At 39.5% G+C, this 25,886-nt stretch overlaps 1 protein-coding gene across 2 annotated transcripts in view; it reads left to right on the top strand.

The window, feature by feature from the left end:
- LOC127580786 (copine-8-like) overlaps positions 1 to 25,886 on the top strand; it is a 440,180-nt gene that overhangs the window by 213,437 nt on the left and 200,857 nt on the right. For both annotated transcript variants that reach the window (XM_052034666.1, XM_052034665.1), the window contains exons 8-9: positions 11,514 to 11,617; positions 12,527 to 12,631. In XM_052034666.1, coding sequence (XP_051890626.1) covers positions 11,514 to 11,617; positions 12,527 to 12,631 — 209 coding nt within the window. The remainder of the gene's footprint in view (positions 1 to 11,513; positions 11,618 to 12,526; positions 12,632 to 25,886) is intronic.

Raw genomic sequence — 25,886 nt, 5'->3', positions numbered from 1 at the left:
CATAGAGGTCTCTGATGATAAATTGGAACTGGAAGTAGTTTTTAAATGAAGTGTGATGACAATAAACCTTTCCCAGCAATTCATTCTACCTTTGTGATTAGGTAAAAGCACTGCAATTAATTGAGCACATCATGACAGATTTCACAAGAGTTTTTGGAGAGTAATAACTATAATTTAATAACAACATTTAAAAGACATCTGGACAGACACATGGATAGGAAAGGTTTAGAGGGATATGGGTCAGACACAGGTAGATGGGACCAGCTTAGATGGGAATTTTAGTCAGCATGGATGAGTTGGGCTGAAGGGCCTGTTTACATGCTGTATGACTCTAGTACATAGTTAGCAGAAATCCTTACATTTAAAAAATCTGGAATGGCATGGAGATCCAGTACTGGGACAGAGGAATTTTGGGCCCTTTTCACTTTCCATGTACTGATTTGTGAGCCTCAAGTCTATAGAATGTGTTCTCAGCATCTTCAAGAGGAAGAAAAATGAAGACCAATGTATAAGACCAGATTCAAATTTCTTCAGTTCATGAGCATATTGTGCAAGACCATAACAATTTTGAAAACTTAAGAAGATTGAACTGGGGGTGGCTATAAGCCCTTTAAGCCTACCCTATCACTTAATAAGATCATGGATGGTGACCAATTCAAGTCCACATTTCCAACAAATTCCCATGTTCTATAATTCTTTGGCATCCAAAAGTCCATTAGTCCTCAATTTTGAAAATAATTCCTGATCAAGCATCCACAGGCCTCAGGGTAGCACATTCCAAAGATGTGTAAATCTCAGAATAAAGAAATTTAACATCATCTCTGTCTTAAATGAGCAACTCCTGCAACTGTTTCTTCTCTCTCTAAATGGTCTAACCAGAGCAAATATCCTCTCAGCATGCGTCCTGTCCATTCATCTCTGAACCTTGTATATTGCGTTGTGGGAACAGCTGAATATGCTAAACTTCAGGCAGTGGGCTTGCAATGCAGTGTTATTGATGATTAACAGGCACTGAAGGCATGAAAAGCACGTCAGGACCCGAAACGTTGACTGCCTGCTTTTCTCCACGGATGCTGCCTGGATTGCTGAGTTCCTCCAGCATCATAGTGCTTTTTATCTAGATTCCAGCATCTGCAGTTTCTCTAGTATTACTGAAGGCAAGCAAGCTCTTTTAAGTGCTGAAAGGTACCCTCAGCTTTCTCCAACCACATCAAGACAGTGCAATTTAAAAAATTACCTCAGTCTGTCCATGCAGTTGGACGTGAAATTATTTTCCAGACACTAAGGGGACAATCTTCCAGTTGACAGATTGGTTTCTCTTGGCAGGAGAATTTTTGTGATTTCACCTGGATTCTCCCTAAAGACAAGAAACCTCTGCTGCAGTTTATTCTCATGAGTTCTGCAGAGTAATACCCATGGAGTATTTTCCCATCTTTGGTCATTACTCTGATGTTCATTAACAACGCATGTTTAAGCCAGTTAACAGCAGAATACTGATATTACAGAGAAACAGTAATTTTGTTTTATCATATTTATGAAGCAATACCTGTTTTACATACTGTTCAATAATATCACCCATTGACTTCAAAGGAGAGTAAAATTAGGCAGTTTAAATTAAAAATGCCCCCAAGGAATTATCTAGGATTTTTAAAAATTTATTCTTTGAATTAGAGCCTGGAAGCAATCCTTGTCGTTGTCCTAATCCACTTGCAGTGTCACAGATCATGTCAGTCATGCAGAAGGTATTTCAAACAGTTGATAGATCAGGAAGATTATGAAAGAAGAAGGGATCTGTGAAATGACATCTCCAGTACACGATTCTCTCCACATTAGGAAGCACCAAGGCTTCCAACACTGAGCTTCAGAGGGCATTGCCAACTGGCATGTGAATTTTAATCTATTTCAATATGAGTGATGCAAGGTGAAACACCAACAGAAGTATACAGTCTGGACTAAGAAAGCCTGAAATGAAGGCAAATTTCTTTCATGCAATGTTTTTGAGTTTTTGGAATTCTCAACTTCAGACAGTGAATGACGCTCAGTCATTGAATGTATTTCATCCTGAAATAACGAAATGTTTACACATTACACATCATGGGAATCTGAAAATGTTGGTTGGGAATGCAGGTTTTGAGGCACATGGGTGACCATGGTCATAGTGAATGGCTGACAAGACACATGGGGCCATATGGCCAACTATTTCTTATGGGTGAGGCGAATACCATTTAATTTGGTTACTGAATTGAAACATAAGCTGCATTTCTCTTTTCATAAATACTGCCTGATCTGCTACATATTTTGAGCAGTTTCTCTGTTTATTTCAGCTTTCTAGTATCCTTAATTTTTGCATTTCTAAATGGCATTTATTGTTTTGCAAGTGTTTTGTCTGTTTGCCCAAATGTTTCCCCCTGGATATTTATTCCGGAATCTCTGACCAAAATTGGATTTCCGACAATACTTTCACAGCACCTTGCCATGATTGTCAAGGTTTCTAGGGAAAATAGAGACATGATTTCCGGAAAAATCTTGCATGCATTTTGTTGTAGTGTATGTACAAACATTTATTTATCAAAGGTTTATGTCCAAATCTTTTAACCTGGAAATCCACTAAGATAAAAGAAAATAGTAAAACATATCTTGGTATACTCAGAGTCATTCCAATTTCTGATCATAAGCAATACATTTGCAAATTTTGATGTGCCAAGGAACCTGAATGTTTACTCTGTACCCGGACCCTTATTGTTAAGCTACAGTATATATTACATACTGGTGCAACACACACAAAATGCTGGAGGAACTGAGCAGGTCAGGTAGCATCTATGGAAGGAAATAAACAGTCTACATTTCAGGTCAAGACCCTTCATCAGGACTGACAAGGAAGAGCGCAGAAGCCAGAATAAAAAGGTGGGGGGAGGGGGAGGACCACAAGCTGGCAGGTGATAGGTGGGTCCAGGTGAGGGGGGAAGGTAGGTGGGTGGGGGGGGGGGGGATGAAAGGGAATGATGTGAGAAGCCAAGACGTGATAGGTGGAAGAGGCAAAGTACTGAAGAAGAAGGTATCTGATAGGAGAGGACAGTAGGCCATGGAGTAAAGGGAAAGAGGTGGGGAATGAGAGGTAGGAGATGGGCAGGTTGTGAGGACAGGGGAGGGGAAAGAGAAGGGGTGAGGGGGCCACAGGAATGAGAGAAAACAAAGAGAGGGAAGGGGGGAAAAGCGGATGGAAGGGGTTACTGGAAGTTAGAAATCGATGTTGATGCCATCAGGTTGGAGATTACCAAGACAGAAAATGAGGTGTTGCTTCTCCAACCTGCATCTGGCCTCAAAGTGGGAGTTGAGGAGGTCGTGGATAGACATCACAGTATGGGAATGGGAAGTGGAATTGAAGTGGCTGGCCACTGGGAGATCCTGGCTGTTGAGGCGGATGAGGCGAAGGTGCTCAACGAAGCGGTCACCCAATCTGCATCGGGTCTCACCGATGTAGAAGAGGCCGCACTGGGAACACCTGATGCAATAAGTGACACCCTCGGATTCACACCTGGAAGGACTGTCTGGGGCCCTGAATGGTGGTGAGGGAGGAGGTGTAGGAACAGGTGTAACACCTTTTTACGTACTGGTAAACAGTATTCTCTTTAATCTGGATATAACCAGGACCTGAAAATCAAGTTTATAACAAAAATTAGTTTAGCACAAAGAAAGACAAGTTAGATGTGTAGATGTATATTAATGATTTGGATGAAAATGTTGGTGGTCTGATTAGTAAGTTTGCAGATGACATGAAAATTGGTTGAGTAGCAGGTAGCCAGGGAAATTGTCAAAGGATACAGCAGGATATCGATCAGTTGGAAATTTTGGTGGAAAAGTGGCAGATGGAGTTTAATCCAGATATGTGTGAGGTGATGCTTTTTGGGAGGTCAAATGCAAGAGCAAAGTATACAGTGAATGGCAGGACCGCTAGGAGTATTGGTGTACAGAGGGATCTTGGGTTGCAAGTCCATAGCTCCCTGAAAGTGGCAACACAATTAGATAGCTTGGTAAAGAAGACGTACGGCATGTTTGCCTTCATCAGTCAGGCCTTGAATATAAAAGCTGGGAAGTCATGCTGCAGCTGTATAAAACTTTGGTTAGGCCACAGTTGGATTAATGTGTGCAGCTCTGGTCACCACACGATAGGAAGGATATGGAGGCTTTGGAGAGGCTGCAGAAAAAGTTCACCAGAATGTGGCATGGATTGGTGTGTTATTAGCTATATGGAGAGGTTGGACAAACTTGGATTGTTTTCTCTGGAGTGTCAGAGGCTGAGGGGCAACCTGATAGTAGTGTATAAAATTATGAGAGGGATAGATGGGGGAGATAGTCAGAGTCATTTTCTCAGGGTGGAAATGTCAAATACCAGAGGAGATATGTTTAAGTGAAGTGAAAATTTTAAAGGAGATTTACGAGGCAAGTTTATTTTCACACAGATTGTGGTAGGTGTCTGGAACATGCTGCCAGTGGAGGTGGTAGAAGCAGATATGGAAGCAATATTTAGGAGGCATTAAGGCAGACACATGAACAGGGAACCAAATGCAGGCAGACAGGATTAATTTAGATTGGCTCATTGTCAGTGCAGGCATGGTGGGGTGAAGGGCCTCTTTGTGTGCTGTACTGTTCTATGTTCTCAACTACATAGAACATTACAGCACAGTACAGGCTCTTCAGCCCACGATGTTGTGCTGACATTTTATCCTGTTCTAACATCTATCTAACCCTTCCCTCCCACATAGCCCTCCATTTTTCTATCATTCATGTGGTTACCTAAGAGTCTCTTAAATGTCCCTAATGTATCTGCCCCCACAACCTCTGCCGGCAGTGCATTCCATGCACCCATTATACGTTATACCTTATACCTTCCTCCAATCACCTTAAAATTATGCCACCTCATGTTAGCCATTTTTGCCCTGGGAAAAAGTTTCCGACTATCCACTCGATCTATGCCTCTTATCATCTTGTACATCTCTATCAAATCACCTCTCATTCTCCTCCTCTCCAAAGAGAAAAGCCCTCGGTCACTCAACCTATCCTCATAAGACAAAACCAACAGCTCATGACGAGGAAGGGATGACATGTGCATACAAATAAATGTTTATTATGAAGCAAGGAAGGGAGCAAATAATTGTGTAATTAATGAAAGTAAGTGGTAATTTGGACTTGCGTGAATTCCTTCCAAGGCTGCAGTGGAATGACTTTTTAAGGATTATAAAAAGTTGTGCACGTAAATGTCATGAATCCTGGACCCTTTGTGTGTTTTTCCACAGTAATTACATGTAATCTCGAGAGGTACAAGAAGCATGAAATTATGTGGCCCATCTTTATCCATATACTCAACAGCAGCTGCAGCTTTAATACAATGGCAATTGATGTCACTACTCTGCACCCAGTGGCCATCATAGGTGTACCACACATGCCAAGCGCTACAAGTCAATTTCCTATTAAGCGCCAGGCATGCACTGAAGTGTTGATTAATTTTCATGATCAATTTTGCAATTGAATTTCTGTGTCAATACTCTAACATTTTTACTTTTATAAAACTTCAATGTGCATTAAATTATCAGATTTGTTTCCTGGTTACATTCTGTTCACAATTCTCTATGCATGAATACTTTCCCGATGTGACCTAGTTGTATGTACTTGTGTGTTACCATGAGAAAGAAAGTCAGAAAAGCTGGTTGGTGGGTGTTCTGGAGAGGTTGTTCCCTTCTAGTTTTCACAGTAACTCATGGAACCAGCTGCAGATTTGGCTGGGTTGAGCAGAAGAATTAACACAAGATACAGACATCAACTCAATATGTTTCAGCTTCCTCACAGAAATTAGTATCGTAAAAGCACCAAGAGACCTACTTGTTGGTGATATTAGCTCATCATTTACCTCCTGGAATTAAACTTAAGAAAACAAATCAATAAGTATAACAATAAAATAAGTTACCTAAATCTCTTACAATAGAATAATGCTTTGCTGGAGAGATTCATTTTAAAGAATCCATCTTTTGATTTGTGAAGTTGGGTTATCAATGCTTAGCATGTTTGAATTTCTTTCATTTCCTTTCCCACATAACGTTCCTCATGATGATATTTTTAAACAGGTAATAATGCACATAAAATAAAATTGTTAGTGCCTGCCTATAAGGAGCTTCCACAGGTGGTATGGAAGCACCAAATATTTAGAGCTTAACATTGTCAGCTGGACAACATTGCACTGTGTTCAGTATAAATTAAGTACTTTCATTAGTTAAAATCCAGATTAAATTTGAATAAATCATGATACTTTAACACAGTCTCTTATGCAAATACTGGAAGAATAATCAGTATGTAAGAACTGATGATATATTAATGTTCCTCAGCACATTGTATTGTTTTCTGTGTTTATCTGGCATTGGCAGCAGAACAGCCTGTTGTAATGAGCTTGAGTTTAAAGTCACAGTTGCCTTTCCTGTAGAGACTCAATTCATTATTTTATTTGATTTTGTTTCTTTTTTTCTCTAGTTGCCAGTTCTGTGCATTATGACTTTTGCATAAATTTTTACTGTGTGCACCTATACTTTATCATTTTCTTGTCAAACTAGTCAAATATAAATTTTATCATCTCTTTGCCAAAGGAAAATATTCCCAGAATTTGCATTAAATTGCAGAAGCAAGTCACTACAAAAAAAGCAATAGGCTTGTTAAACTGTGTTTTATTCAAAAAAATCAATCATATCTCTCCAAATAACTGTATGAATTTAACATAACATTCAGATGACCCATAAAGGTAAATCTGAACCCGGACCTATCTCTTCATCCAACTTTTGATCATCTGCCTTTGTGCCATAGTGTCTCATTTAGTCTGATAAAGCTTCTGCAAAGAGTGTCTGGATGTTTTGCTGTGTTGGAGGAGCTTTATAACTAACGTTGTTGCTGTTGAAGTTGATGATGGCAGTGGTGATAATCCCTGGCTGGCTCTGGGTTAGGTTTCAGTCAGATTTGCCTTTGTCTCTCAGAGTTTGGTTTGTATAGATGAGAAAATGATGGTATTTGGTAATTAATTAAGGCTGATGGGGTTCAGTATCATGTGGTGACATATCTGGCTTAATTTTGATTCAGACTGCTGTTTAATAACCCACTGATTCTGCTGAGGTTATCCAAGTGAATATTTTGGCTGAGTGATCAGAGGGTGATCAACATGCAAATAACTGGTGGACACTATTTTTAGGAAAGGAAGTACCCAGAGGAAGATAAGTGTTGGCAAGCCATTGAGGGGAAAAAAATGCCAATGCTTCATTCTATTGAAGCTTTGTTAGTGTCATTTCACTCTCTCTGACGTATTAAGTATGCCAATAGAGGAGATTCTATTGGTGAAACTGGGTTGCATTATGTTGGCTTTGCACTGTGGGGGTTACTGATTTGCTTGCAATATTGTTTGCAAATTACTGCTGCATGTTTTTTGTACAACTCCCACAGCTCAGCAGATTAAACAGTTTGGTACAGTGAACTGGTGGTCTGCAAACTGGGAATTTAGGGATGGCAGTCCTTGTGCAACTGGTCATGTTGATTTAGCAAATGCAGCACAGTGAAATATGGGAAGGCTGCAACAGCAGGAAGAACTCCCCTCAACTTGCACTACGTAAAGGGATAATGAGGCGATGATAAAGGACCCGAAGACCAAGCTGGTGGGAGATACAAAAGGAGGAACATGAGAAGGGCCAGCATTGCCTTTCCCCAGAATATCCAGGCAGTGCAGACATCATGTGCATCTGACTGTGAGCACTGAGTATGGAAGCCAACATTTCCAAGGAGACGGTCATTAAGATCTGCTACCTGAAACAAGCAGAGCTGCAGTCACACAGCCGTGTCTGAGCCATTCTTCCTACGATCTTTAAGATCTCAGTTGCTTTCCATTCTTTGCTCTGGGACATTTTTAGCTGTTTCGGGAGTATCTTCATTACAGACACTAATGTGGGTCAAGAAAGCAGCTCCTCACTATTTTCTCAAGAGTGGTTAAGAATGACTGTAAAGCAAGTTCTTGCCAATTTACCTATATGTCAACACCATACAAACATCAACCAGTGATCTCTCATTAAGAAAAGTTGAGCAGGCTTGGTTTGTATCTGCTGGAATACAGAAGAATGAGAGGGGACTAATTGGGGGGGGCGATTTACAAGGTGGATGTGGAGGCAATGTTTTGTCTTATGGGAGAATCCATAACTAGAGCAACCCATTTCAGACAGAATTGAGGTGATTTTCTTTTTCTCTAGGACAGTCATGAGGCTTTGGAACTCTCTTCCTGACAGGCTGATGGAGATAGTCTTTAAATATTTTTAAGGGAAAGCTGGGAAGATTCTCGATAAACAGAAGGGTGAAAGGTTATTACGTATAGACAGGAATGTAGAGTAGAGGTTACATTCGGATCTGCCATCATCTTATTAAGTAGTGAAGCAGGCTTGAAAATGGCGTACAGTTGATTTGTTCATGTAAACCCTTGACATAGCTTTAGTACTGATCTTCTGCATGTTCTTGCCTGCTCTACTGTCCCAACTCAGTGTTCCCTCAGTGGTGGCAGCCAAGCTGCTGGAAGTCTACTCTCTGGAATGGAGGAAACTGCAGAAGACTATAAAGTTTGGCCTGACTCGGGACTACACCTTCATTGTGAGCTGCAGATGTCTCTGCTGGCAACAAACAATCTACTGAAGGAACTCAGCAGTTCGAGCAGCGTCTGTAATCTCCTAGATGTTTCTGCAAGCTGGCTGACAGGCAACACCAAGAGTAACAGTAGTAGGATCATAAATACCTTCCTGATAGGGGAAACTGAAGTAAATACAGATACTTCCCTGAACTGCTCATCAACAATCTTAGAAATCTGCTGGTGGACTGATACCTGGAGTGCCATGATACCCCCAAAACCCTGATAGTTTCCAGAACTACATTGGGAGCAGTCTGAATTTGTGAGATAACGGAGAAGTGATCTTTGAGAAAATGGAGATATGAATCACCATCATCTTCAATGATTCTGCTGGCCTGGGACTCTGTGGCGACCAAATCAATTATTGTCAGCTATTTTCTCAAGCATGCTGAGCCAATGAACACAATTCTGTGCCAGACTCTCTGAAAAGAGAGAAAGAGAAGTGTGTTGGGATGATGCAGTGTACCTTAATCAAAAAAAAACAGGAACTTCTGGGGAAACAATCAGCAGATCAGCCAACATCTGTGGAAAGAGAAACAGAGTTAACATTTAAGGTTGAAGACCCTTCATTAGAACTGGGAATAAGAGAAAAATAAGTAAGTTTTAAGTTGCAGAAAAGGTTGGGGTGGGTGAAAACCACTATGATGCTGGAGGAACTCAGCAGGCCAGGCAGCATCCGTGGAGAAGAGCAGGCGGTCAACATTTTGGGTCAGGACCCTTCTTCAGGACTGAAGATGGGAAAAGGGGAAGCTGAGCAATGATAGGTGGACAAAAGAAGGGAGGCAGGGTGGGCACAAGGTGCTGATAGGAAGATGCAGGTAAGAGATAGTGATAGGCAGGTGCGGGGAGGAGGGGAGAGCAGATCTACTGGGGATGGGTCAAAGGTAAGGGGAGAATGGAAGAAAAAGGGGGATAGAAAAAAGGGAGAGGCTAGGAAAGGGAAGAAGGAAAGAAGCATGGTGGGGGGGGGTTGTGGGGAAGGGGGGGCTGGGGATTACTTTAAGTGGGAGAATTCAATGTTCATGCCTAACACTATGATGCTGGAGGAACCTAGCAGGCCAGGCAGTAACACTATGATGCTGGCTGGGATGGGGGTGGATAGGACAAAGGGAATATCTGTGATAGGGCGAAGCTGGAGTTGCTGTTGCTATGGAGATAAGTTGTAGAATTCCTCCAGTGAAGTGGATTAATCAAAGCAGTTGGGGGGTATTAATACAGACAAAGAAGCATAATATGTTGCGAATGACAGGACAGTGGAACATGCCCAGAAGACCAGGCTGTGTTAATGGAGAGGGTGTGTATATTAGTGGTCGCCTCCTATGGTTCTAAAGCTGGAAGCGAGTAAGCTGTGAGTCATGTGTTTGAGTTTTGGAGTAGTAATAAGTGCGTGAGGGTTTGGTGTGGGGAAAATGAGTAAAGGAAGCCTATAGCACATGGTTGTTTTTGAGTCTAGTAATATAGTTGATGGTAGATGGGAGTTATTGAGTTCTTCATCGACTTTGATAATGTGGGTGATGTCATAAAAATTTCCAGCATTTAACCGATGTCCTGGTGATCCCCTGCTGGTGTGTGTCCTTCTTAATGAATGGCTTCCTGGACTCCCAAGTAGAGAGAACTTCCCTCCTCCTGATTCAGAGCTGTGTCTGCAAACTGGACTGCTCTCTACTTTTCTCTGCCTTGTCAACCAGGAAGTTCCTGAATTTGTATGATGACTTCCAGTTGTGGTTGCAAGCAGTGAGCGCTTTCCAGTTAAGAGGTGAAGTTTTCAGTACTAATAACCCATTAAATTTCACTCTGTAGTTAAGTGCTAACATTATAAATAGCATAGTTATAGCTACCTTAATGCCGCAATCTAAATATTGAGTTGGGAGCATGATGTGGTACCTGCATCACATCATACTGGCATGGATTACTTGTGTATCATGGTTTTAGAGCACCTTCTCCAACATGATCCCTGCTAATCTAATCTTACAGAATGTTTCACCAATTGTTCAATACATAACTCATTCTCTTATCGATAAATGGATTACAGAACCATCCCGAGGCAACATTATTTCATTATAAAGTACCTTTTGCTGGCATGTACCATTCCTAGAAGTCCTTGCACAGAGTATTTCTTAAAGGGAATAACTGTTGACCTCTGGACCCTTCAATTACCTGTACGAACAACTTCAATAAGTGTACCTTAAAGGAGTTGCTCCTGAATCCTGAACCTTCTGATTTTCTCCTTGAAAACCTTCAAATTCTGATGCAATGTATTCATTGCAAATGGAACCTGGAGCATAAGAGACTATTTATTGTAATTCTAATGAAAACACTAAATTTGAACTGTGTGTTTCAGGAAATAAATCTTTATCTGATTATGTTACCTCAGGATCAAATTATTGTGTGTTATTAGGGAATTACGAACTAGAATTTGAGTTAAGCAAACAAACATCGTGTAGCTGGCTCTGCGTGTTTAGCTATTGTTTTTCGTAGCATTGAACTGTTTGGCAGATGTCCAGACATTGAGCTGACTATCCAAGTAGAGACCAGATCATCCTCCCCAAATGTTTGTTTGCCATGATTGTGGCCTTGAATCCTATTTTTTCAGTGTCACCTCATATTTTTTACTATTTTCTTTACTCACAGAATCATACTACAGTGTGAAAAGTTAATTATTGCTAAAAATAATATCATAGAAGTTCAGAAAGAAAGGCAAATGCTATCCAGGAGGCATTTTGCTTCTAACTTTGGAATCAATGAAGAGAGAAGGTAATCAGCAATGCTAGCCGAAAGTATCTTACTTTTTTATAGCCAATACTGTTTATTTCTGCTTCAGGATGTTACAACTATGCAATTCTGTGCCAATAAACTGGACAAGAAAGATTTCTTTGGAAAATCAGATCCTTTCATGGTCTTTTATCGAAGCAATGAAGATGGAACGTAAGTATTATTTTTTTGGCTGTGGAACTTAATAAAGCTTTAACATAAAATTATATAGTAGAAATAGTGAATAATCTTTTATGATTTTGTACCTGCTTCTGGCAATTAATTTCAGTACTTTTAAGTATTATGAGGGAAGGGGATTTGAGTCCAGTGTGACGTAGCTCTCCAGATTTCATAGAACCAGATACATGTTCTAATAGCCATTTGGAGATGTTGAAAAACTTGCACAGTGGTCTTCCTGACACTAGAGTTAAACATTGTCTGTGACTTGCAAAACATTTGAGGCCAGGCATCATTATCCTTGTGCTATATACCAGCAAAGGAAGCTTGATATAGGAACTTCAAGCAACATCAATTTAATTTGAGGCTTTTTGTTTTTGGTGAGTAAGATATCTAAGTCACAGGGGAAATGGAGCAGAGATGTAGATTAACTCCAAGATGTGCAAATATTACAGTTGTATCATGGAACAATCTTGTACTGAGAAGTTGGTACCAGATGCACAAGCAAAACAAACCAAGAATTAATTATGATTAAATACATCATTGTGTCCAAAAAGATGAATGTTTTCTATTGCAATTTCCTCTAAATCAGGTCCTTATCTGTTTCAAAGCACAACAGAAATCTATAGTATTGCTCTAGAAAACACTTGGGTGTAAGTCCATGCTCCATAAACGTTCTCAGGGGAATAGCATGAAAGTAACACGTAACCTACTCTTTCATTAGCATCAGATAGATAATGAAATTTAGTCCATGTCTTGCAAGGTAGGGAATGCACTTTTTCAAGAAAATACTTTGAGATTTTGACTCTTCTGATACAATGTGGGCAGCCTTCTAAAACTTTCCACAAGAAATGTTTATATTTGTTGCTTTGACAATTTGGAATAAATTTTTATTTGTGTTTCCAGCTTCACAATTTGCCATAAAACAGAAGTGGTGAAAAATACACTGAATCCTGTGTGGCAGCAGTTTTGTATTCCTGTGCGGGCTCTCTGCAATGGTGACTATGACAGGTAGGTTCCTCGGATTGTGGTTTTTAAGTGCACAAGAAAGTGAGTAATGAGTTATGAATAACCCAATGGAAAGGCACAAGTGAGCACAGTTGAAAGGAGGAACTGCAAACTCTGATTACATTGTAGTTTTTTTAAAACTTCATTTACAGCATGGTAACAGGCCCTTCCTGCCCAACGAGTCTGTGCCGCCCATTTAAACCCATGTTAACCTACCCATACATCTTTGGAATGTGGGAGGAAACCGAAGCACCCTGATGAAACCCACGCAGACATGGGGAGAACGGGGAGAATTGAACCCCAATCACTGACGCTGTAATAGCGTCACGCTAACTGCTATGTTACTGTGCCACCCCTATTGAACAGGATTAAAGGAGTTCAGATAAGAAGTACCATTGTGCACATTGTACTGTGGTCATCTGTCAGCATGTTCCAGACCTCCGCAACCAGTCAACGCAGTATAGAATGACGGGATGTGCTGGAGGTCAGTTGCCAGCCTATCTGACCTCCCACTGGGCCCTGGATTTAGTGGAGTCCTGGGATGTTTTCTGAACCAATGGGGTGGATTGCCATCCTGCATTAAAAGGTTTAAAGTTCATTGTCCTTGTTAATAATGTTTTAATTCATTCGAGTATTTGTAATTTAAAAGAATATGTATTACTTAAATATATTTCAACTGTTTCGAAATGTCTCTGATGATCAGAGTGGACAAAAGCTGAGTTGGCATCTGTGGGTGACTGTAGCCTCCAGGACATTGGGAGACATGTGGCCACAAAAGAATAATACAAGCTAGGATTTCGGGTGGAGCTAAGGGTGATTTCTGATCAAACTCAGCTGAGGAGCTGAATAAACTGTGTGCTTGGCTGGTGTACCTGGCACAGCTTCATTTGAATGGTTTTAATGACCTTCATTAAAAAGTTTAGTTATTATTTTTGTTATTTAAGTGAATGGGAGCATTTTTAATTCATTTACATATTAAGTGCATTTTAAGTTGTTTTATAATTTTTAATTCTTTTTATTTTTTGCAATTATTTATCTGTTTATGAATGTCTCTGATCATCAGAGACCTTAGTGAATGGTAAAGGCCTTCCAGCAGCTAAGTCTTCAGGGAAGTCCATGGGTAGGCTCTCGGTTTGAGCCGCCTGAGGCCTAGCTGGTGTTTGGGAACCATTCTTTGAGGAATGGCGTGGCAGTGGGGCCCTCAGGACATTGGCAACCATGTGAATGCAAAAAGTTAATGCAACTTCAAGCTTTCCACAGAAGGCAGGCAGGAGTCAATTAAAATCCAGCCCATTATATATGGTTGGCCAACAATTGGAACATAGTACAAAGAACATAGTACAAAATACAGCATAGGAACAGGCCCTTCAGCCCATCCTGTCTGTGCTGACCATGATGCCAATCTTAACTAATCCCACCTGCCTGCACATGATCTACGTCCCTTCATTCTCTGCCAGTTCATGTATTTATCTAAATGCCTCTTAAATGTTACGATTGTATCTGCTTCTGACACCTCCCCTGGCAGCATGTTCCACTCCTATGTGTGAAAAAAGTTGCCCAGCAAATCTCCTTTAAACTTTCTCCCGTCACCTTAAAGTTATGCCCTCTCGTATTTGACATTTCCACTCTGGGGATAAAGATTCTAACTCTCTACCCTATCTATGCCTTTCATAATTTAATATACTTCTATCAGGTCACCCTTCAGTCTCCACCGCTCCATAGAAAACAATCCAAGTTTGTTCAGCCTCTCAGTGTAGCTAATACACCCCAATCCAGTCAACATTCTGGTGAACTTTTTCTGCACCCTCTCTAAAGCTTCCACATCCTTCCCATAGTGTGGTAACCATAACTGCACACAATACTCCAACTGTGGCCTAACTAAAGATGTATACAGCTGCAACATGACTTCCCAACTTTTATACTCAATGCCCAGACCAATGAAGGCAAACATGCCTTACTTCTTCTTTACCACACTATCCATTTGTGTTGCCACTTTCAGGGAGCAATGGACTTGCATCCCAAGAACTCTCTGTACTCAATTCTTCTAAGGGTACTGCCATTCACTGTGTACTGAACACCACTGATCACAGACCCCCAATCAGAAAAACACCCCTCTAGCACTACCCTCTATCTTCAATCACCAAGTCAATTTTGGGTCCAATTTACCAACTCATCATGGATCACATGTGACTCAATCTTCTGGATCATCCTACCATGAGGGACCTTGTCAAATGCATTTAGTCCTTGTCAAATAAAATCCATGTAGACAACATCCACTACCCGAACCTCATCAATCACCTCTCCATCATCGATCAATTTCACCCCTCCACTTGTCTGTTCTCACCCTGCCACCCCCAGCCTCACTGACTGAATTTAATAATGCTACTTCAACTCAGAGTGCTACTACTTTTGTTGTAACATGTTGCAATGAAGAAGTATTCTGCCAGTTTTTCTTTAATTCTTTTCCAATTTTTTTTGCTGCTGAGGATATCATGCAGACAGTGACAAACAATAGGCTGCTGAGATTGAATTAGGTGATTTGATTTCACAAGTGCTGTGGGGGAAGAAAGCTACAAAAAATTTCTGCAGATACAAATTTCAGTTAATTGACTTTTTTTTCTCATTTTATACAAAGCAATTAACTGAATTATATTTTGTATCATTTACGATTGTACGTGAATCTCATCTTTCTACAGTAGCAGATTAAAATTCAGAGGTGGTAGCATGAAATTGTTTCGATTTTTCAATCTTCACTACTTTTGGTATATTGCCATCCAGGGAAAGATTTTGATAATGAGATTGCATTCTGCTGCTTGAAATTGATCACTTAGCCAGAATCTTTGCAAATAGATTTTATGTTCATTAGTTCAGCAGAAAGAATGAAATCATCTCTGCAGCTGACAATGTTAGAATGCAGCTTCACCACTTTATGGAGATTATTGTTACTTCTAAATAAATATTCATTGGTAATGTTAATGGCAAATATTCAGTGTAAATGTAAATCAAGTAACTTACAAATAATATAATAGATTCTTAAGCATTTAAAATAATACATTGTTTAAAATAAATTTTGCTCTCACCATGATTACATCTGAGTTTTGCAAATTTACTCAATTTTCATGAAAGATGAACACAATTTTAAACAATGGGATTTTTATTCCTGACTATTTATTGCATACAATCTTGAGAAATCACATTGATGAAGAAAGGTTTGCACTAGCAGATGATACAGCATCAGAAATCCACAGCAACATCACACAATCTTGTCTATTAAAGCTATTAGAATGTTGCCTGATTTCTTGGAAGCCAAATCTCTTTTTACTCCAATCACTTCAATTACCTTGAACTTTCCATTTGAGAATTGAAGTATGTCAGTGATAAATGCGGTGCAAGCAGTGAAGAAAATTTGCAAAATTTTCCTTGGTAAGTATTTCATATTGGATAGAAGGTGTAGAACATGATAGAATAATTGCAAAATATTTAGCAATAATATACATTTCTATGCTTATTACAGCAAATTGTAAAAAACTGTTACTCAACATCATTAATCAAAAGATGGTTGATTGAGTTATAGTAATATAAGGCTGAATGTTTACAAATTAGGGGAGGCTGAGAGAATTTCAGGGTTAAAATTAATATGAGAAATTAAGATGCAGTATAAGTATCAGTTAAGTAGATACAAGAGGAATAGATCCTGAATTATTTAAGGACTATTAAGTTGTCATTGATTTTTACATCCTTCAGAATGTGAAGTATCCAAACAAAGTAGTAAAATATTACGTATATGTGAGTCCAAGAGTAGATTTCCACTTTTACAATCTTTCCATTAAGCATCAGCTTGGCCAGAAATTACAGGAAAATTGTGTATAGAATCAAACAGACCTGCAACAAACTCTTGCCTTTTCCTTCCCATTAAATTAATGGAAGAATATAAAGCAGGTTCTAGTTTCTACCCACAGTCCTCTTCGAATTGTCAATTCTGCCCAAGCAATGCTTAATGCAAAAGGGGTAAAGATGAAAATCCACAACCATAACAACTTGCATGTGTGGAGTGTCTTTAGAAAGGTAAAATTTCCTATGATGCAACACTAGAACATTATGAATATTTGACATTCAGCAATATTAGGACAGATGATCAAGAGCTTGGTCAAGGAGGTGAGTTTCAAGGAATATCATGGCGAAAAGGTGCTGGGTGGGGTGATGGTGGGAAATAATGGGGTCATACAGTCATACAGCATGGAAACAGACCCTTCGGTCCAACTTGTCTATGCTGACCAAGGTGCCTACTTGAGCCAATCCCATTTGTCTGAATATGGCCCATGTCCCACTAAACCTTTCCTATTCATGCACCTGTCCAAATGTCTGTTAAATGTTGTAATTGTATCCGTCTCTACAACTCCCTCTACAGCTCGTTCCATACACCCTTTGCATGGAAAAACTTACCCCTCAGGACCCCTTTAAATCTTTCCCCTCTCTCCTTAAACCTATGTCGTCTAGTTTTAGGCTCCCTACCATGGGAAAAGACTGTGACTATCTATGCCCCTCATGATTTTATACACCTCTTCAAGGTCACCCCTCAGCCTTGGAGAGGTTTAGGGATGGAATTTAAGAAATTAGGGTTGGGCAGCTGAAGTCATGGCCATAACTGGTGGAGTGATGAAAATCAGGATGGATAAGAGGCTGGAATTGAAGAACACATAAATGCTAGATGGTGAAAGGGCAGGAGGAAGTTACCAAAATTGAGGGAAAGGCAGGGTGAGGCAAAAAGCTATTTGAAAATAAAGATGAGAATTTTAAAATTAAAATGTTGCCAACTGGGACCTGATGGGTGAATAGCTGAGAACAAATGCAATAAATGACTAGAGGTTTGTGCAAGTTTGAACCTGGGCAGCAGGGTTTTGGATGAGTTCAAGTGTACACGAGAGGCCAATCAGGAGACCATAGGATTGATTGAGTCTAGAGGTAACAAGCACATTGAAAAGAATTTTGCCAACAGGCAAACTATTATCATATATTTCTAAAGAAAATGACTTCATTATTTTCATTTTAAAACGTACAAGTTCACTATATTCTTTTAATAATAATCAGAGTTATTTGCGGATATGTGGAGTCATTTACTGCTGCTCTGTATATCAAGATGAAGAACTCCTTGATCATAAAGAAAAGATCACCCATTTTATCTGTGTGACATTTAAATTTTTCACACTGTCTGTCCTTGTGAGTTCTCCAGTGCTGTGCTTGGACTGCAGTTTGCAGCATGATCAAATGATTCAATTATTTTAAAAATTGACAGCCTTACATGATGCAGATATTTGGCTGTAAATGTAAAAGGAGAGAAGGCATGCCTTAAAGTTAGCAAGCTTAAAGTAAGGTGCAAAATAAGTGGAGATAGTTTATTCTTGAATATCAAATAAAAACATATATGGAATAGGTTTCTTGTAAAACTACCTCCGAAAGAGTTGACAGTCTTTCTTCAAAAAGGAGTTGAAAATATCTCTTGTTGAGACTAATATGAAAACTTATTGATGTGATGTGATCAAGTACATTGTAGAGGGTGTTGGTTTCTGCAGTGCAAAGAGAGATGTTTTTGTCTATAAATTGTCACTGCTCCACTTTTACATGTGAATACAGCAGGCAGATCTGTCCTGAATTATATAATATTTGAGTTTCAAGATATGAGAGCACAGAACTTAATTTTCCAGAGAAGAAATAAAAGCCAGAGGGTAGATTATACACTGTATTCTGGAAACAGTACAGACTGCTGATGGAACAATCATCTTTGGTTGTCCAATATTCACAAGCAAATATCTACATAATTTTTGCTTATCAGCACTGATTCCTATTGGTATTGGTTTATTATTGTCACTTGTACCGAGATACAGTGAAAAGCTTTTGTTTGTGTGCCATCCAGACATATCATGCCATACATCAAAGTAGTTAAACAGAAACAGAATGCAGAATATGGTGTTGCAGTTACAGAGAAAGTGCAGTGCAAGTAAACAAATAAAGTTCAAGGGTGACGTAGATTGGGAGATCAAGAGTTCATCATTAGCAGTTGAGAGGTCAGTTCAAGAGTCTGATAACAGTGAGATAGAGTATGTGCTCTCAAGCTCTTGTATCTTCTGCCTGAAGGGAGAGGGGAGAAGGGAAAATGATCAGAGTGGGAAGGGTCATTGATTATGTTGTCTGCTTTCCCGAAGCAGTGGAAAGTGTAGACAGAGTCAATAGAGAGGAGGCTGGGAACCTGAAACTTTGGAACACCTTGGAACTTGAAGTTCTCAACCATCTCCACTTCAGCACCATTGATACAGACAGGGGCATGTACTTTACCGCACTTCCTGAAGTCAGTGACCAGGTCCTTCATTTTGTTGACATTGAGGGAGAGGTTGTTGTCTTGACACCATGTCACTAGCTTGCTATCTCCTTCCTTTTCTCCGTTTTGTCGTTGTTTGAGATCTAACCAACTATGGTGGTGTCATCTGCAAACTTGTAAATGGAGTTAGAACAGAATTTGGCCACAAAGTCGTGAGTGTAAAGGGAGTATAGTAAGAGGCTGAGTATGCAGCCTTGCAGGACACCGGTGTTGAGGGTCATCAAGGAGGTGTTGGGTGCTTAGCCTTACTGCTGCGGTCTGTTGGTCAGGGAGTCAAGGATCCAGTTGCAGAGGGGGGTGCCAAGTCCTCGGTATAGAAGTTTGGAGATGAATTTGTTTGCAATTATGGTGTTGAAGGCAGAGCTATAGTTAATAAATAGGAGTCTGATGTAGGTGTCTTTGTCATCCAGATGTTCCTGAGATGTGTGTAGGGCTAGGGAGATGGCATCCATTATTGACCTGTTTCTACTGTAGGTGAATTGCAGTGGGTCGAGGTTGTCTGGGAGGCTGGAATTGATGTGTTCCATGACCAGGCTCTCAAAGTACTTCATGATGATGGATGTAAGAGCCACTGGGTGGTAGTCGTTAAGGTACATTACCTTGTTTTTCTTTGGCACTGGGATGATAGTGGTCTCCTTAAAGCAGGTGGGAACCTCAGATTAGATTAGGGAGAGTTTAAAGATGTTTGCGAATACTCCTGACAGCTGGTCCGTGAAAGAGCTGAGGACATGGCTGGGAACTCCATCTGGGCCAGTCGCTTTCAGTGTGTTCACTCTCAGGAAGACAACTGAAGAGCTTTGACATCAAATCTCTTCAGTTCTACTATGTTTATAAATGATACAAAACAATGAAATGACTAATGTGAGGAAAAGGTTCAATAACATCCCCGTCTGTACTGGTGGCAGAGGACGTGTGAATGCAGAAGACAAGGTGGGATGTTATGCAACCACCTTCACCCAAAAAGGCTCTGCTGTTGATGGACATAGATTATAGAAATCAGTCTTCCTAAAATGTGGCATCAATGTGAATGTGAATCAAGGAGAAAATTTTGCCGTGGCTGGAATCACACCTTGCATAAAGGAAAACAGTGGTGGTGATGAAGGTCAGTCATGTCAGTCTCAGGATATCTGTAAAAGAGCCCATCAGGGCAGTGGTTCTTTGTCCAAATATTTTCAGCTATTTCTTCCATGAACCCATGTATATTACCTCATTATTCCTCTTTTGCACTATTTATTTATTTTTGTAACTTGTAGTAATTTTTATGTCTTTATGCCTTGCACTGTACTGCTGCCGCAAAACAACAAATTTCATGACATATGTCAGTGATAATACACCTGATTCTGATTCAATAAAAATGTCTCAGAAGTGGATATGCTTCCTGATGTTTGCACAATTTTTAAGTCCTGCCACAGCTCCTCAGAAAATGTAGCAACCAATGCCTGCATGCAGCAAGACCTAGACAACGTTGAGCATGCACTGATAAGTGGCATGTAACATTTGCAACACTGAAGTGCCAGGGAATCTCCAACAAGAGAAAGTCTAACCACTTTCCTTTGACATTCAATAACATTACCATCACTGACCACACCATCAACATCTTGGGGTTGATATTGACTAGAAACTAGGCATGTAAGAACTGTGGCTGAAAGAACAAGTGGAAGGCAGGAGAGAAGGCAAAATGATAGTGGTGGTTGTGGTAGTGGGACAAGTAGAGGGAACTAAAGGTTATCCTGGAAGAAGTGCTAAAGTAAGAAGCAGAACTATTGTCAGGGGAAAATACTGTGAATTCCAAAGCCTGAAGTAAAAAATAGTAGAAATTCTTGCTATCTGAAGTTGCTGTACTTAACTCAGAATGCTATAATATACTGGGTTGGAAGATGAAGTGCTGTTCCTTGAGCTTGCATTAAACCTTATTGGAACAGTGTTATCAGCGAAGAATAGAGAGCAGAAGAAGGAGTTGGATCGAGAATTAAAATGATGATTCAGTGGGTAGAATTGTACTAAATGCACAATATAGTAGCAGCTAGATATTGTACTCAGCTTCTGAAATTTGGTTCTATTGACTTCAGTGCACTGCTGCTGATAAGTTGTCTGTTTAAGGCAGGCAGCCACTGATGAATTTCCAGCCCCTTGCATCTTACAGGGTTGTTCACTGTGATAAGTTCTTCAGGTGCCCTATCACCATTGGTTTCAGAATTAACTGGGTGAATAGAGCGTTAGACAATATCTAATATAAACCAACTAATTGATTATTGAAAGCAAGAACATTAAAACTGTAGCTCTCACAACTACATTATGTGTGTGGTTTTTCAAAGGAATATAAAGCAGGATCATGAGATTTTGGCTCCAAACATCTCTGTGATGTTTGTTGCACAACATCTAATTTATAGTCTTAGCAGTTGAGGAAGCAGTGAATTAACATAATACTGAATGTGAGTGCTGCATCCCTGTGCTATGATAGTGAAGTCAATAGATTTTATTGTTATGGTTTTTTTATTAAAATGTAATCTGGAATTTCTTCACACAAGATTTGTAAAAGTAACAGGCTAAATAGTATTGTATTGTACCATTTGTTGTGTTTTATGTGCATTGCATTAACTCTCAGAGATTACAGTGACATTAGTAGCAAGTTCCCGTTCCTAAGTTGTAGAACATTGTGCAGGATAAGTTGTTTCATGATTCCATATAGATCAGTTTTTAACTGCAAAATGTACATAATGAATATTTTTGAAGTACTAATAGACTTGCACGGTAACTAAAATTAGTAACATTTCCACTTTAAACCATTTTTGGATATGGCTTCCCTCACTTCTACAAGACTTATCATTGAACAAAATTCTTTTTCTTTATCCATTGCAAACTCGGATGCTTAGTGTGTGATATTGCTCACCTCAGCATCAATTTTACAGCCATCAGATGAATGAAATCTATTGATATTTGAACCAAAGAAGATACACTTCAAATTTCTGCAAAATTTCTCAGGATACTTTATGTGGAATTTTGCTTATGGTGGTTAATGGTGGTTAATGCTATTGACTCAAAGTAAGATCAATTTTGGATCGTGTAGCACTTTAAAAGAAAAAAGCGTGCACCATCCAATTTCTCGGTGAGAGTTTCTCTGTTAAACAAGCCCAAAATATAATAAAAGGCATCGTGCTGCCACTGGGATGGCACAATTATAATGTGACAGTTTTGCTTTGGCAGTCTCTAATATGATCAGATTTTATAATGAATTAATAAATTTGTCACGTACATCTGAAAAAAAGATGACAACTGAAATGTAGGTTTTATGGAGGGCAAGTACTTGCAACATGTTTGCTGTAGTATGGAGATGTCATAGATGTGACCTGTTGACATTTGTTAATCTTTTAATAATAATCCTTATATTGCTTCATCAAGTGAGTGTTCCAGCAAACCATCTGTAATCATGGTAATTTACAAGTGGAGGATGTTCCAGTATTTTGGAAGGAATTCTTGGCACAGTATACCCTATATCCTTCAGACAATTGTCAATTCCAATTGCAAGGATGAAAAAGAGTAAAAACTACAACTATTGGAAATCTGAAATAAAAATTGAGAATTCTACATCTGTAAAGAGAAACAAGTAAATGTTTTGGTTGGAGAGCTAATTTTTACTCATTGGAATTAGAGTTTTATATCACATTCACTTTGTTAGATATGGCTGTATAATTAAGATTACTTTTAATTTTGCTACTAATATTTAAGTGGCAATTTAGATTTCTGTATTCATTTTGATTTTCCCCTTGTATTTGTTAATGCATTGTCAGGAGATGAACCTATTCACTCTTGCACAGTAAATTTTAATCTTATTTTTTGTGTATTGGTTTCTATTTCATTTCTGCATTGGGCATTTTGAATTATTCCTGCATTTGATTCCTTGGTCTTCCTGATGATAAAATGCTATATTTATGCACAATATCTTACTGGATATAACACAAATTTAAACAAGAGTTTTTCACAGCAATGAAATTTATATTATATACCTATTATGCAGAGTTGCTAATCAGCCAATGAGTGGCTTGTTGATAATCTTATAGAGACATTTAATCATAGAATTATACAACACAGAAACAAGCCCTTCAGTGCACCATGCCCTTGCCAACCCTCGAGTACTCATCTATATTAATCATATTTTCTGGCACTTGGCCCATTGTTTCTCTGCCTTGTCTAGGTACTATTTAAATGCTATGAGAATCCTTAACTCCACCTATCCACTCAGGCAGTGCATTCTAGGTTCCAACCACCCTGGGGGAGAAAGATTCTTCCTCAAATCACCGATTCCTTACCTTAAACCTATGCCTTCTGACTTCAGACATCTATGCAACATCCCAGACATCAACCTGGTGAATCTCTTCTTTACCCTCTCCAGTGCAATCTTGTCTTTCCTACAGTGTGGTGACCAGAACTACACACAGTTCTCCACCTGCAGCCTAACTAACTTTTTTTTATATAGTGGTACTATAACCTGTCTGCTCCTATATTCTATGTCTCAGCTTAAAAGTGTCCCATAATCATTCTTCACTACCTTCTCTGACTGTAATGCTACCTTCAGGACTTGGACTTGTACAGCAAGATTCCTCTGTTCCTCCTGAGGCCACCCCCTATTCCCATTCATTGTTTATGTCCTAGCCTTATTAGGTCTCACAAAGTGCATCACATGATACTTATCAGGATTAAACTCCCACTGCCATGTTTAGCCCATTTTACCAACTCATCCTGAGACTGCCCACCTCGCTGAACAACAAGTAAGGGTCCCAGCACCAATCCCCGTGGTACACCGCTGGTCACAGGTTTCCAGTTACAAAAACAACCTTTATTGTCCCTTCTACTTTCACGCCACTTTTGAATCCAATGTCCTGTATCCCATGGGGTCTAAATTTTTGGGCCAGTCTCCTAAGCAGGACCTTGACAAAGGCCTGAATTGAAGTCCATGTAGACTACATCAATACATTTTGTTACTTATTTGAAAAGTTCAATCAAGTTGGTCAGGCAGGATCTCCCCTTAACAAACCATGCTATCTACCTTTGTTTAATCACTGCCTTTCCACGTGTAGGTTAATCACTTCCCTCAGATTTTCTCTAATATCTTTCCTGCCATTTTCAATAGACTCACTGACTTGTTATCACCTGGCTTGTTCCTGCTGGCCATTTATTAACAAGGATACTGTATTTTCTGCCCTCCAGTCACTTGGCATTCCATCTGTGACCAACAAAGGTTTAAAAATCTCTGTCAGAGCCCCACAATCTCCTCCCTTGTCTCCCATTGTAGCTAGAATACATCTCATCAGGCCATGAGGATTTAAACACCTTTCAGACCACTAAGACATCCAGTATCTCCTTTTTAACAAGAATTTCACCACTGACCTCCCTGAATTCTCCAACATACAATGTCTTTCTCCTTAACGAATAAATGAGAAGTATTCACTGAAAAACCTTGCCAATGTTCTGTCGCTCCATGCACTGATTGCCCCTTTAACCCCTCCTCATTCCCAGCTTATCCTCTTGTCATTAACATACCAATTTACAGGAAATTAAATTCTGTTCATTGTTTGCTTGAATAGCCACTGACCAAAGTAAACAAGCAGTAGTTTTGGAGATACCAGGAGGTTTCTGCATGTGTTGTACATTGTGCACTAGACTCCTGAAGCAGAAAATAATGTAAGAAATTGGAAACTGATGGAGGTTGTGAAAAGAAAGAAACTGCAATGGTTTGGCCATGTGAGGAGAAATCCACCCACTCTAGACATAATTCAGTGAGGAAGAAAGATAATTCCAACATGAGTGACTGAGTGTGACTTCAAATGGCAGGCCCAAAGCAGCATGGTGAAAGGTTGTTGTTGCATCTAAAGTGTCCCTACAGTTCAGACAGCCTTAGGACTGACTTGACAAAATCAAGAAAACAGATTAGTTGCCATGAATTAAAACTTAATGCACTGTTGATGGAGTTCATCAGATAGATTATCAGAAACCTTGGTCATTCCTTCAACTATTGAATAACTAATTTTCCCCTTTCTTTCTGCACTACATCCTTTGACAGCTTTGAGAGAGTTTGTAGACAAAACATAGTTAGATTTACATTCAGAAAAGATGAATTAAATTTGGCAGAACAAAATTGAAATACAGAAGGTGCTAGAAATCTGAAGTAAAATGCTATAAATACATTGCTGGTCAGAAAATGTGTGAAGAGAGAAACTGACTAATGTTTCCATAGAGTCTTAGTTCCCTTATTTCAGAAAAGATGTACTGGAAATGAAGGCAGTTCCAAAAGAGATTCACAGGGATACTTCCTGGGATAAGAGGATTGTCCTATAATGCATGGCTAAAAAAATTACACATGTATTCTTTGGAATTTAGAAGAATGTGGGTTGAAATATATAAGATCCTTGGGGGCATGACAAGGTAGATGTTGTGATGTTACCAGTAGATTGGGTACTTTTCCACAAGAAGGAAAGGAAAAATAATGAAGGATTAGGGAAGATGATGAAACCAAAAAAAAACAAGGTCCATGCTGCATGTCAAGTGAATTCTTCTACCGAGAACCAGGGAAAATACAGTTTCTGAAGTGTAGAAGGGGAGTGAAGAGGAAAATAAGACTGGCAAAAAGAGAATATGAGAATAGAATTACACTGTACATGAAAGGGAGCCCCAATACCTTCTACCAGCATGTAAATAGTAACCAGGTAGTAAGGGAGATATAAGAGAGACTGCAGATGCTGGAAATCTGGAGCAACACACAAAATGCTGGAGGAACTCAGTGGGTCAGGCAACATCTATGGAGGGAAATGAACAGTCGATGTTTCAGGTCGGGAATTTGGGTTTAGAGGGGTGGGTTGTGGGGAGGTGGGACCTATTAGAGACCAAAAA

The sequence above is a fragment of the Pristis pectinata genome, chromosome 20, assembly GCF_009764475.1.
Source record: "Pristis pectinata isolate sPriPec2 chromosome 20, sPriPec2.1.pri, whole genome shotgun sequence".
Classification (NCBI taxonomy): Eukaryota; Metazoa; Chordata; class Chondrichthyes; order Rhinopristiformes; family Pristidae; genus Pristis; species Pristis pectinata.
This window is presented reverse-complemented; position numbering and strand designations above follow the sequence as displayed.